This window comes from Harpia harpyja, chromosome 5 (assembly GCF_026419915.1).
Source record: "Harpia harpyja isolate bHarHar1 chromosome 5, bHarHar1 primary haplotype, whole genome shotgun sequence".
Lineage (NCBI taxonomy): Eukaryota > Metazoa > Chordata > Aves > Accipitriformes > Accipitridae > Harpia > Harpia harpyja.
Window position 1 is genome coordinate 78,334,380 of NC_068944.1, and position 14,124 is coordinate 78,348,503.

General features: G+C 46.9%; 1 protein-coding gene across 4 annotated transcripts in view; it reads right to left on the bottom strand.

The window, feature by feature from the left end:
• The window catches only part of ZC3H3 (zinc finger CCCH-type containing 3), a 179,910-nt gene that overhangs the window by 100,352 nt on the left and 65,434 nt on the right, over nucleotides 1-14,124 (bottom strand). For all 4 annotated transcript variants that reach the window (XM_052787849.1, XM_052787848.1, XM_052787847.1 and 1 more), the window contains one exon: nucleotides 2,678-2,828. In XM_052787849.1, the coding sequence (XP_052643809.1) occupies nucleotides 2,678-2,828 (151 nt within the window). The remainder of the gene's footprint in view (nucleotides 1-2,677; nucleotides 2,829-14,124) is intronic.

Genomic DNA, 14,124 nt, shown 5'->3' on the forward strand with positions numbered 1-14,124 from the left:
TATAAAGAGCACCAAGTGGCGAAAACATCGTGTTTCACCAGCTGGGAAAGCCATTGCGGAACCGAATCCACCAACAGACAGCAGGTACAAGACGCAAATTCCCCTCCCAGGAATAAAACTGGGGCGATTACAGAGCAGGGCAAGCCTTGCCTGGCTCACATATTCTCTTTCAAGGTCCTAGCTGAGGCACAGTAATGGCGGAGAGACAGTAAAGCAGCAACTTTGCACAGATCCATCACAGAACATTTCACCGTCACAAAAACTAGAAACAAAAGTCAACCTTTTCTCCAATAAATGAGCAGGATTTGCAGTGAGGGCAGTGACGGAGGGAGAAGGGTCATTTGAACGGGACTGCCTCTACCAGGAACAGAGAGCAGCAGCTGTTTCCACCTAAATAAAAGAGGAGGATATGCTCAAAACAGCTGGTTCAGGACCAAAAAAGCAGCGAACTGAGCTGGGGATGGGAAAGGGCAAGACTCATGTTGATGTGGATGTAAATGCACTCATTAGGCACAACTTGAGTAGCACAGCAGTGACTGTAGCTACAGGAGTGACCAGAACCAGAGTCAGCGTTACACCAACACTGCAGAAGGAAACAGGAGATGAAAAGCCACGAGAAAAAAGTCTTCGTTTGCACGCAAAATACCAGGCACCATAATTATCAGCAGCAAATTATGAACTTCTAAGAAGCAATACAATTTAAGATTCTACTGTACCATACTTATACATTCACAATGCAAAAGCCACACTTTGAAATATTAATAATAATGTTTTTAAAAAGCTGCTTTTGGGGCCAAAGAAGAAATGCAACAATTATTCATTTGATAGTCTGGCTTTCTATCATAGCCTAAGAGCAGTGAGCAAGCAAGAACTCTCACGGGCAGGTAGGATGCACACACATGCAGCCTTGATTCAGTGAAAAAGTAGGATAAGGGAGCAAGAAAAGGAATATGTGGTTTGTTTGTGGAAAGAGAAATGCAAGAAGTTGGCCCCAAGGATGTGCAAATGGAGGTGGCACCTACAAGGGGAGCACTATTTGGAGGAGGCAAACCAGCCACTTTTGGGGGGCAGTAAGAGGAGACATGTGGATCTCTGGACTGGATAAAAGGGCATGATATGCAGGTAGGAAAATATCAAATGCAAAAGTAGAAGGTGAAGAAAAAGGAGGAGGCAGAGCAGGTAAGATTGACTGAAAAAAAAATTGGGTGGAAATCAGCCATTAGCCCAAAAGGATCCCACTGTTTCCATTCGAGAAGTAGCACTTTGAAACAGAGGCCAGAGTTTCTCAACTAATTGCTTGAAAAAACAGACAAAATAATAGATCTAATTTTATATTTTAAAAAATTGTTTGAAAATAAACACCTTTTTTAATCTCTCTGTTTACCTGGGTACTTTGCCTCATCACTCTGAAGTCTTCCAAAACCAACCTTCCCTTCAGATACCAATATTTGTGAAACTAAAAGCCGAATTCACTTAGTATAGGGAAAAATCAGGTGAAGTTATGCTTTAAAAACAAGCACCGCAATCTTTGTCTCTCCGCAGCACCCACCTCAAAAGTCGTCAACCCTTGGGGCATTGGTGGGGGGAAATAACTTTTGGAAGAAACCACCCGGAGCAGGGTGTTGATGCCGACCCGTGTCTCTGCTCCGCCGGAGGAGCCGATGGTGGGGGACAGCCCGCAGCATCCCCTAGCTCCTCGGGTTTGCTACACTGGAATAAATAATAAAACGAACAAGCCCATAGCAGAGCAGAGCAGGCTCTCTTTGCCCAAAATATTGCCTGTGAGAGTGGCAAACCAGCATGTCAAGGGGAGGAGAAGTCATTCTCAGCCTAAGAATAGCTAGAATCTGGGTTATAACCAAAAATATCAGTTCTAATAGAGCCTTTTTTTAGAGCATCAATTACCGTAACAACCCTTCTGCTTACACACAAGTTCCAGGCTTTGTCTTGGTCTCTGAGATGTTCCCTGGTAACATCTCCACCAGCTAAGGTGGCTGCAGCTCGCTCGTAGCTGAAATACAGACGTCAGCACAGCTGATTTAAGGAAGACTCAGACTCAAGGGTTCAGCACCATCCTTTGGTGACACCCTTCTTCAGACGGGTGCTGGCATGCCAAATTATTTGCTACAAGGCCCGGCTGATGCTCCACCTGCCCAGATAACCCAGGAATATGCAAGTCTGTGCCTGCACCTATCTCCTGGTGTAGGTTTGGGGCATCTGCCTCCAACACGCTTTCAGTAAGCTCCTCTGTAGCACCAACATACACAATAATGTTATAAAGGGAAGGTCTGGCCTCGTTAGCAGGCTTGACCATCCCTAATTAAGACGCCACGTCTATCTCCAAAAGAAGCAGCAAGTTTACTTAGGTCTGATGTAAAAAGCTGTGTGCGTTTATTCATCTTCCTTACAGCTTATTTAACTGCTTCATGGAAACAATTAATTCAAACAGGGAATAAATATGAAGCCACAGACTGCGGTAAGCTGTTGGCCGCCGACTCGGGCTAATGTGATTACTAATACGATTTTACACTTTAAGTCAATAAACTCTGCGTAGAAGCAGCTAAACAAATAGAGAAATTAAGCAACAAACATGTAACAGTAATAACACGGAGCCAACGTGGGAGCTCCCTCGGCTCTCGTGTCCCTACCAGCTGCATTCAAGGGATGGAAGCATTACCTGGATGTCACGGGGCGTCTCGTCTTCCAGTTGGGAACTGGGCTGCTGAAGGATGATGAGGCTGGAGACACCACATTCTTCTTCACTATCCTGTAGCGTGTCTTTATCACCTTGTTGGCTGGGGGGCTCCTTATGAAGTGCAAGTTGGCTCCTACGAGAAAGCAAATGGAAAAAAGGACTTGAAATTCAGGTGTGCATGGGACAGAAGGGACCTCACCAATGTAGGTCCTACACCCAACTCTTTAGCACCCACAAAAGGGGCAAAAGACCCCCGGGGTGTATCAGGCATGGGACCACCATGGTTCATGGTAACAGAAAGGCTCTGATGAGCTTGGGGGTGTTTGGCTTCACCAGCCCGGCAGCAAAACTCTACCAGGTGAATCATGCATTCACCAATGCCTTGACCCCCAATATCTACATTGGAAACAGAATTACACATTTAATCACTCCCATTTTCATCATATTTTGCAGGATGATCTACACACCAGTTTATTCTGCTGAATGTTTCATGCAATTAACAGTTATATGTTTGACTCTGGTTTTCCTCCACTTGATAGCTAGCAATTTTTTTCACGGCTTTAAGGAATGCATCTAATTGCCTGACTTTTATAACATACAGCTATAACTGCCCAGATAATTAAAGCTGACACTACATGCTGAGACTAAGTCTTCTGGTTTTATAACTGATTTAAAGGGCCGGCTGTTTTTCTTGGAGATACTCTAATTAAAATTATTGCAAGGTTGAGAGGGGAAAAGCAGAATCATTATTTCCCCTGAAAATGTTGTACCCGTCCCCATGTTTGTGTCTGCGAGAGAAGGGAGAGTAAGGTTGACTCCAGGTAAACTGGTAATCTCAGGATGCTGGATCGATATCGAAACAAGAAAAATAGGGAAATGCATTTTAGAGCTGATCTCGTTCCCTAGAGTGGAGGGAGCAGTTTCCCCATCTCCCTGCAGCAGTGGTAATGGCAATCCATGCCTTTACAGTTTAATATGGAGAATATTTTCCTTCTTGTGCATTCCCAAGCAAGCCGGCATCTTGCGTTGGGTTCAGGAGGGATCGGGCAGCCCGTAGCACGAATTTCCACTCCCAAACTCAGCCAGAGAGTTACAACTTCCGATGGGGGGGAGGAGAAAACCAGGCTCTGCCACGACAGATAAATCACTGGAATTTTTCATAATAAAGACGACAATCGCAACGCTCCTTGATACTATACTGTAAGATAAATGATCACTGAGCAAGGAGCGTATGGAGGGATTCACAGCCTTCAACACTGCCTATAAAGCCCCGAGCACGCTCACGACACCATGCAAATAATCTCTTTTATATGGCTGCAATAAAATTTGGAAGGCGTTTGGTATAAATAGCCCAGCCAGCTCTAACTTGGCATTGCACTTGCCCACACTGCAGCATATGGGACCTCCACCCCCTGTTTGCACCATGCATGAAGCCAGATCCTCACACCAAAGTGTTATTTTAAGAGAGATGCTTTTACGTCCTTCCAACTCCTATGCGGGACCCCTGCTTAATTAATGCATCAAAATAATGCCTGCATGCAAATTATTTTCTGCAGCGTCGCAGTAAGCAGCAGACTTTTGATGATGCTTTCAAGACCAGCACGCTGCTGTTAACCAGCCAGCATCTATAAAACCAGCAGCGCTACAAAGTACGCTCCAAGTAAGGGTGCGTTAAGTCAACCGGTAAATGTTGAGCAAACTGAAGAGCCAGGAAGTTAATGCCAGTAACTTAAAGAGCTTCTGGTGATTTGGAAGAAAAATTAAATTAAAAGAAACTAAAATAAAACCCGATGTTTTGTGGGCCCATGTCAACCTCATGAAGTTCAACAAGGCCACGTGCGAGGTTCTGCATCTGGGTCAGGGCAATCTCCAGTATCAGTAAATTCTGGGGGATGAAGGGATGGAGAGCAGCCCTGTGGAGAAGGACTTCAGGATACTTACTGGTGGGTCACAAATGGAACATGAACCGGCAATGTGCGCTCGCAGGCCAGAAATCCAATCATCTCCTGGGCTGTGTCCAAACCAGCGTGACCAGTATTTCAAGGGAGGGGATTCTGCCCCTCTACTCCACTCTGGTGAGACCCCCCTGGAGCACCACATCCAGCTCTGGGGTGCCCAACATAAGAAGGACATGGACGTCTTGGAGCGGGTCCAGAGGAGGGACACAGAAATGGTCTGAGGGCTGGAACACCTCTCCTATGAAGAAAGGCTGAGAGAGTTGGGGTTGTTGAGCCTGGAGAAGAGAAGGCTCCAGGGAGACCTTCTTGTGGCCTTTCAATATAGAAAGGGGGCTTATAAGAAAGACGGAGAGAGACTTTTTACCAGGGCCTGTAGTGACAGGACAAGGGGCAACAGTTTTAAACAGAAAGAGGATAGGTTTAGATTGGACATAAGGAAGAAATTCTTTACTGTGAGGGTCGTGAGACACTGGACCAGGTTGCCCAGACAAATTGTGGATATCCCATCCTTGAAAGTGTTCAAGGCCAGGTTGGATGGGGCTTTGAGCAACCTGATCTAGTGGGAGATGTCCCTGCCCATGGAAGGGGGGTTGGACTAGATGATCTTCAAAGGTTCCTTCCAGCCCAAACCATTCTACGATTTGATGACCAGAGGAATTGCAGACACCCATTGCTTTAGTGGTGAGGCAAGAAAAGAAAGAGGAAATAAGACAGAAAGCAAACAGGTTTTCATCACTGTTTCCCTGTCCTGGGACTTTTTGTGCCAGACTAAATTCTTCAGGGCAGCAACTGCACCATCGCATGGCTTTTTAAAGCTCTTTGCAAGGTTCAAGCCCTAATTACAATTATAATTGCTCGCAAGCACTGGCAAAGTTGGAGTGTTTTGCTTCAGAGAACTGTATTTAGGATTGCAAAATGGGAATAACAAGAGGACAGACGTGCAAACCCCTGCATGGCCCAACACTGCACACACACGATAAAATCCCAGCTATCGTGAGGGCTGGTGAACCAGCTGGCCAACTACAAGATCCCCTTGTCACCCAGGAGGCGTGGACGTACCCAGCCTCTCATGATATGGCATCAACCACGTACCCAAAGCAGCTCTTTCGCACCGGGGAAGGGATGAGATACACAACCCCGCATCCTCCCCAGACAGCAACAGCACAAGCTGACCCTTTCCCTCCGCCGCTCCGACCTTACAAAATTATTAAGCTGGGAATTTGTTGAATACATTATTAACGATTTTTTTTTTTTTTGCCCCTACACAAGCTCTAGCTGCCACTAATCAACCCAGAACCTCATCAAACTCCTGCCTGACATCATCCCCTGCCTCACGCTCGCACAAGAAATACAGGTCCCAAATTGTTGCGGCTTGCAGGCGTCCCCCCCTTCCTTGCACAAACGGGCTGGCACCTGGTAAACTCTATTCCCCAGCGGTAATTGGATGGTGTATTCATGCCGAAGCTGCTCTTCTGAAAGTGCCTGCGTGCACGGCTCCAGCATTAACCACCTCCTGAAAGAGACTCTCCGAAGAGCTCAGTTTTCTATTATTACTTGCTAGCTGAGGGGTTTTGTGTAGATAATCATGTTATTTAGATAGGATGTTGGTTTAATTCCCTTCATTACAGGCTCCCAGGGTTGTAATTTTTTTTCTCCGCATGATGTATTCCCCGTGGCACATTTCACTCAAATCAAACACTTTACGCTTTTATTACAAACAATACCCCAGCGTCCCCCGTTATCAGCCCAGCGCACACATGCACACTCCTCGCAGAGATCCAGAGGTCAGTTCTAATGACTAATCGATCTCATTAGCTTTCCTAATTAAAAACTTTACTACCGCAATGGAAGACAAACTACAAAAAAACTGCTTGCATCATATTTGAATGGGATATGAGCATCATTTATCAGCCAGGGCTCGCAGCCCGTGCCCATCGCAACGGGTCGCGCGCTGCTGAGGTTGGTGCTTTATTCAGAGCCGTGTATCCCCCAGGCACCACTTACACCTACTGTGCCCGCGGAAAAAATCCTGGTGCAAACTCCAATGCTGACCCTGTGATGGGCAATTTCCTGCCAAAACCTCTTGCCACAGCGCTCCGAGCAGATGGGATCCGGGACCCACCTCATCCTTTGGGATGAATGCACTCATCCTTTAGGAAAGGGGTTGAATGCAACATGGTTACGAGGATCCTTATTTCTGCTCTTATTTTGCTGCGAGAGGTACGCAGAATCAACCCCCAGGGAAGCTGAAGCAGGGAGAGCAAAAACAGGGCTGGCTCCTGGGATGTCTGTGGGAGAGTTGGAAACAACATGAGGTCTGACTTGCTTTCTGGCATCCTTAAAATATATAAGCACCACCACACCTTAAACTTTTATATTCTCCAACCATTCCAGATTGCCTTTTCTTTCTATTCTGTGTCTCCCCAAAATGAATGAAGTTTTAACATTTAAAAGTGATAGCTTTTTTCCAACCCCAATACAAAGTGGAGAATTAAGATCACTTGCAAAGAAGTTTCAACAAAAAAAGTAAAACCTTTTGTAAAAAGATGTATTTACCCCCATGGCAAGAAAAATGGGGAGGGAGAATATTGATCTGCTGTTATTTACTCCAAATCCTTCATCCTTATAAGCTCTCATTAAATCTAAATCCTCCACTTCTGCCAGAAAATGAGCGGAGGGGAGACAGATATTAGCTAACTTTGCCTGCTTCTCAATCGAACCAGGTCCAACAGTCTCAGTCCTACAATCACACAGGGCTCACACAGGCAGTGGGGAACGCCGCACCCTGAGCCATTTATTTCTGCGTGACTGTGCTGTTACAGCAGCTCTCCAGGGACGGGCCAGCATCGTCAGCCAGCCGAGCCCTAACGAGCAAGCATGCAAGTCCATGCGGCAAGGGAAGATGATGCTGCTCAGGGTGGATTAGGGAAACCACAATATTGGTGGTGTAAATCCTGTCCACATACTGCTGGGAAAAAGAAAGTTAAATAAGCAAGGGTAATTTCAGGAGTGCAGATTCCCAAATTCAATAAATTACTGCAGCTTTTGGAAAAGGGTATGGGATAGAAAAAGCTTCCGATATGGGCACAGGAATAGGAAAAAACCTAAAGTAATCGGTCCTATGGGCCATGACATGACCTGCGTCCTACCGGGTCTCCTACCCTCAATTATCGGCCACCACGAACCTTCCTGTGCATGAGTCTCTGCTGGGGCACACTGGACCACCAGCAGCTCAACGCCGAGCTGCTGCCACTGCTGCTATTAAACCCCAATCCGAGGCGAGCCAGGGAAGCAGTGAGTGACAGGTTCATTGATCTTCAGCACTTGGAAGCGAGACGAGAGCGGGAACGAATGCAAATTGGGGAGCAGAAGCTGTACCTTTGATACGATGCCGGTATTGTCCCCAGCTCTGGAGGAAACCTCAGGGATGTGAAGCAATGCAGCAGGGCCACCCTAAGGGGCCCTTTTAACTCAGTCATGACGAGTCCACTAAGAAAAAAAGCAAAGCAGAGGCCAAAAACCTCTGAAAAAACTGCATTGCTTTATCAAAGACAGCCATTAGGAAGAAAAATAAAGGGCTAAGGACTATTAGTACATGTGCAAAGGACGCCACAAGCATGCCATAACTCCTGATACAGGCTCTGATGTTAGCAGGGATCTAAAAAACACTCATTCGAAACCAAAAGCAGCTCCAAAAAGAACTGAAAATCTCTGCCGAAGGGTATTCTGAAAGCAAACACTTTCTAACACAAAGATGAATCCCACAAACACCCTTGCCACGGGATTTTCTCCAGGCCTGGAAGTAAAGATTCAGCAAAAACCATCGTTATCTCTTCCTCAGCTCCCAGAACGCAACTGCCGCTCACCTGCTACCCAAAGCAAACCCACGCTACAGCAGCAGGCACTTGCAGCAGCAGGAAAATCACCCACGTGCTGTGATGCTCTGGGATGGCACGGGACCAAATCTCCCTCCTTTCCACGGGGAAAGCTGTCTCTGACCCAAGACCACCTGGTTGCTAGCTTACCTTGCTCTCCCAGCGTGCTCAGAGATGAGGAGCATCCTTGTTTGCAAGCACACCTGCGAAACAGGTTGGGAAGCTGCCCTGCACCATGCAGCGTTAACCAAAACGTTAACAAGCAGTGTGGAAGCAGAGGATTAAGCAGGACATTGCAGGGTTAGGCAAGAGCACGCGGAGGTTGGGGTGACCAGCATTGAGGCGTGGAGCGAGCCCCTCGCAGCTCCTTTTTGTAAAGCCCCAGCAAGACCGTGTCCTAAAAGATTTGATACCCTTCTACGACATCGTCACGCACCTCATGGATGAAGGCAAGGTGGTGCATGTAGTTCTTCTGGATTTTAGTAAGGCTTTTGATACTGTCCCTCACAGCATCCTTCCGGACAAGTTGTCCAACTGTGGGATGAGCGGGTACACGGTGCACGGGGGGAAGAACTGGCTGAAGGGCAGGGCTCAAAGGGTCGTAGTGAACGGGGCTACATCTGGCTGGCGACTGGTCACCAGCGGTGTTCCTCAGGGCTCAGTCCTAGAGCCGGTTGCGTTCAATATTCTTATCAATGATCTACATGTAGGAGTTGAACGCATCATTAGCAACTTTGCTGACAATACCAAACTGCGAGGTGCTGTTGACTCTTTCAAGGTCAAGAGGCCTACCAGAGGGATTTAGATAGATTGGAGCATTGGGCAATCACCAATGGCATGAAATTTAAGAAGAACAAATGTCAGATTCTGCACCTAGGACAGAGTAATGCTGGACACAAGTATAAATTGGGAGAGAAGTGGCTGGAAAGCAGCCCTGCAGAAAGGGATCTGGGGGTGCCAGCTCACAGCAGGCTCAGTACATGTGCCCTAGTAGCCAAGAGGGCAAACCGCGTTCTGGGGTGTATCAAACACAGTAGAACCAGCTGGTCAGAAGAGGTGATTATCCCGCTGTATTGATAATAAGAAGGAGGAAGGAAGAAAGAGGAAGAAAGGAGGAAGAAGGAAGAAGAAAGAAGGAGGAGGAAGAGTTCCAGTTGGAAGAGACCTACAATGATCATCTAGTCCAACTGCTGACTAGGTGGACTAAGATTTAGCTTTGGTGCGGCCTCACCTTGAATATTGTGTGCAGTTCTGGGCCCCACAATTTAAGGGGGATGTTCAGGTACTGGAATGCATCCAGAGGAAAGCAACAAAGCTGGTGACAGGGCTGGAAGGCATGTCCTATGAGGAGCAGCTGAGGACTTTGGGCTTGTTTGGTTGGGAGAAAAGGAGGCTGATGAGCAACCTCATTGCTCTCTACAGCTTCCTGAGGAGGGGAAGGGGAGAGGGAGATGCTGAGCTCTTCTCCCTGGGATCCAGTGACAGGACACATGGGAATGGGTCAAAGCTGTATCAGGGGAGGTTTAGACTGGACATTAGGAAGCATTTCTTTACTGAGAGGGTGGTCAAACACTGGAACAGGATTCCTAGAGAGGTGGTTGATGCCCCAAGCCTGTCAGTGTTTAAAAGGGATTTGAACAATGCCCTTAATAATTTGCTTTAACTTTTAGTCAGCCCTGAAGTGGTCAGACAGTTGGACTAGATGATCACTGTAGGTTCCTTCCAGCTGAACTATTCTATTCTAAAATGCGATGTGTGGCTTCAGGACAACTCTATTATCAGGATGATAAATATAAGCCGAAAAGAATCCAGACAGCAGCAGTAACACAAATCCATGGCAAACTCCTCGCCTCTTTATATCTGAAATATGTGGGAAATGGAAACGTGCAGCTTAAGTTATCAAGGACTATTAGGAGAAAAGGAAATCTTACAACCGCAACAGAGGCAGGAAACTTCTCCAGCATGCAAGGAGCTGGCTGCAGCTGTCCTGCCCCAAAACTACCTAACTGCAGGTAAACCGGAGGCATACGCAGCGCTACCAAAGAGCAGTTTAACAACAGCACACCAAGGAAGACAGACATTTTCTCATCCACACTGAAAGCCAATGACTCGCTAAGCCTTGCCAAGATAGTCAGTGAGCCCAGTGCCTTCACTCTACATCCCCACAACAGGCTCTGCAGGCTGAAAAAGCCTTGGGAACTTACTATCTCATCAAGAACTGCCTCAGGAGGGATCTTGAGTAAGTTCCCAAGATACACTGGGCAAGAAGCTATTTTGCACCATATGCAATACAATGGAAGGGCAAGGGGTGCAGGGTCAGAGCCAGTGAGAGGCATTGATCCAGCCAGCTCCCGGGAGCAGGGCAGCTGTGCAGATGAGCTTCAGATGCTGGAGCTGTGATACCCACCAGCCCTCCGCTTCTCAGCAAAACAGCATGCAGAGACAGAGGAAAAATACAGGGAAAATACCAAGCATCGCCCTTGTCCCTCCATTACCCCAATGGTGAGCCCACACCAGCAGGTAAGGGTAAATTTGGTAGCTCCTTTGCAGGCAGGAGCAACCTCAACAGCAAAAGCACCGTGGGAAGCTCTGGCAGCAAGGATACAGCAGCTCCCCTCCCGCTGCGACAGCAGACTACAGGGATTAGGGGTCCCAACCATTGCCCTTGTGATCAACCCACAGCCTTGTGTTATCTGCTCTCCTACAGCAGCAGAAACAATGCTTTCTCGGTGATTATTCATTAGTGAAGGACTCGAGACCTTAATTTCTGCCATAAAATTAATCTCTAAAGAGAAGTGATGTCACACTATCGGAACAGGAGGAAAGCTAAAAATCCTGGAATTTAAAACCCTACATCCCACTTTCTTCTCCCATTGCTATTTTTCCAACTGTGAAATAGGTGGTTTAGTTGAAGCATACCTTAAGCTCAATTTCTTGAGGGGAAAACAAAACTACGTACAAAGACACTGCTTTGCTGTAGGGTCTCCAACAAAATTTTGCAAGGCACACTGAAGATGGGATGTGGCACACACTTATTTTTCTTTTTCCTTAAACATAGTGAATTTTAAAACGTGCCATTCACACGTTAGGGATTCCAATATTTTTTAAAAGAAAACACAATCCCAAATATTTTAGCACTTATGATCGAGACTGAGAGCAGCGTTGAGCTGAGGAACCACGGGGTTTGCAGTGACACAAGCGGCTGGAGCCCAGCAGGGAGGTCTGAGAAAGCTCTGCCAGCACATCTCCATGGCAAGGGGCTCTGCAGCAACCTAGCAGAGGTTAGGTCTGGTTTTAGGGTGAGTTTTGTTTTCTTCTGTTAAGCTGAGCAGCAGCTTTGCCTTGTTCCAATGTTCGACTTGTACACAGCAATAGGTATTTTGCAAACAGCACTTGAAGGGTAACATGCTGATCCGGATGCTGGAAGGTGTGCTGTGCTTGCACAACCTGCTGGTCCCACACTACAGCCATCACATTCGGGGCCGCTGAGGATGCACTGGGAGCCTCACAAAAAATAATGCTGATGCCAGCTGCTGATAAAATAGCGATGTCTGCAGCATCTTCCCTGAAACCAGGAGGGTGAACTGCCCTGGTATAGACAGAGAGATGTAAAGAAACACTCACCATCCTTTTGCCAAGCATTGTTTTTTCGGAGAGACTTCTGGTCATTGTTGGGTGCAGAGGTGGCAGAGTAACCGCGGCACCCAAAGCCCCTGGGGATATCCCCGTCCCCAACACCATATGTTTCCCTGGGTGAGAAATACTGTAGATGGGAAGGACACAGCAAATGGAGTAAAAAAAGTGAGAAAGACAGAGAGAAGATGGGCTAAACCAAGAGGGCAGCAGCTGGTTTTGGGGACGGGATGCGGGAGCTGAGAGTGTATAATAGCAATTACACTGAATAATTTGTGAGAAAAAGGAAGGGTCCCAGAATTTAAAAGCTAAGAGTCACCAAGAGCCAGCATAGCTCTGCCTCCAATGGCCCTAAAAAACCTTGTGCAGCTCCAGAAATTGTGGACCTACCCAACTCATGCATGGACCTTTCAAGAGTTGTATTAACGGATCATGCATGAAATGACCTTGTAATGAGGATAAATCTCTGGGTGAACCTGAATAAAGCTTCATCACAGCTCCTACACCCAGAAGCAAATCATTTTGGTGTTTCCCATTACACCAGAAGCACCTGCAAGACGTCAGCCCTGAGCAGCGCAGCTCCGATGCCTTTTGTTCTGGCTACCAACTTGGCCAAGTCCCTAGAGTTAACAAAAGGATTTGGGATTACTGTAATACTGTTACGAATTTAGTGTGAAAGCAGACACCAGTATTACGGGATGATTATCACAGAGCGTGTTCAATATGTTCACACAGAATGGCACAGCAAGAGGTTAATTATATTGCTACTGGAATCAGCTTCCAAAAGGACCATCCTTCGGTTTAAGAGGGGAATTTAATTTTCACACTCATTCAGTTCTGAGCTCTTTCAAGAGCGACGGCTATTTATACCAGAATGTAAACGATGGTTTATGATCATGAACTGCTGCTTAATAGGAAATAAATCCAATTGATCAAAAGTGCTTTACCTGTGACCCCAAGTAAGACTGCTGTTCAGGCTGTAATATTCACAGAGGACAAGAGAAGCACAGGCTTTGCAGCTGAAACATTTTAGCGGGCTCCAAACCCATTGCAATATTTGCTTAGCACGGCAGCCGCTTTCAGCTAGGAACATTTGGGGAATTAATACCAAATCTGCTTCGCTAATTCCCTTACGCTGAACGGACCGCAGGCAAAGATGAAGTTAACGTAACCCATCAGGGATGACACTCCATTGGTAAGGTGGCACTTGCTGGAGATCAACTGTAAGGGAATAACCATTTTAGCAGGCAAGGTATTCAAATCCACATATACTACTCAAATGAATTGCATGTGTCTGGGTATGCACCCCAAATTCCTCTTTTTAAGCAAAAAGAACAGGACTTTTGTTTCCTGGAAATACGGAGTGGGAGCAATGGGGAAAGCATCACCCAGCTGCAAGGGAAAAACCAAGTGATGTGGCCAGCAAGCCAAGGGAGGGGATTCTCCCCCTCTGCTCCGCTCTGGTAAGACCCCCCTGGAGCACTGCGTCCAGCTCTGGGTTCCTCAGCACGAGACAGACATGGACCTGCTGGAGCAGGTCTAGAGGAGGGACATGGAAATTGTCCGAAGGCTGGAACACCTCTGCTATGGAGAAAGGCTGAGAGAGTTGGGGTTGTTGAGCCTGGAGAAGAGAAGGCTCCAGGGAGACCTTCTTGCGGCCTTCCAATACTTAAAGGGGCTGATAAGAAACACGGAGAGACTTTTTAGCAGGGTCTGTAGCGATAGGACAAGGGGCAATGGTTTTAAACTCAAAGAGGGTAGGTTTAGATTGGACATAAGAAGAAATTCTTTACTGTGAGGGTGGTGAGACACTGGACCAGGTTGCCCAGAGAAGTTGTGCATGCCCCATCCTTGGGTTCAAGGTCAGGCTGGATGGGCAACCTGATCTAGTGGGAAATGTCCCTGCCCATGGCAAGGTGGTTGGACCAGATGATCTTCAAAGGTTCCTTCAACCCAAACCATT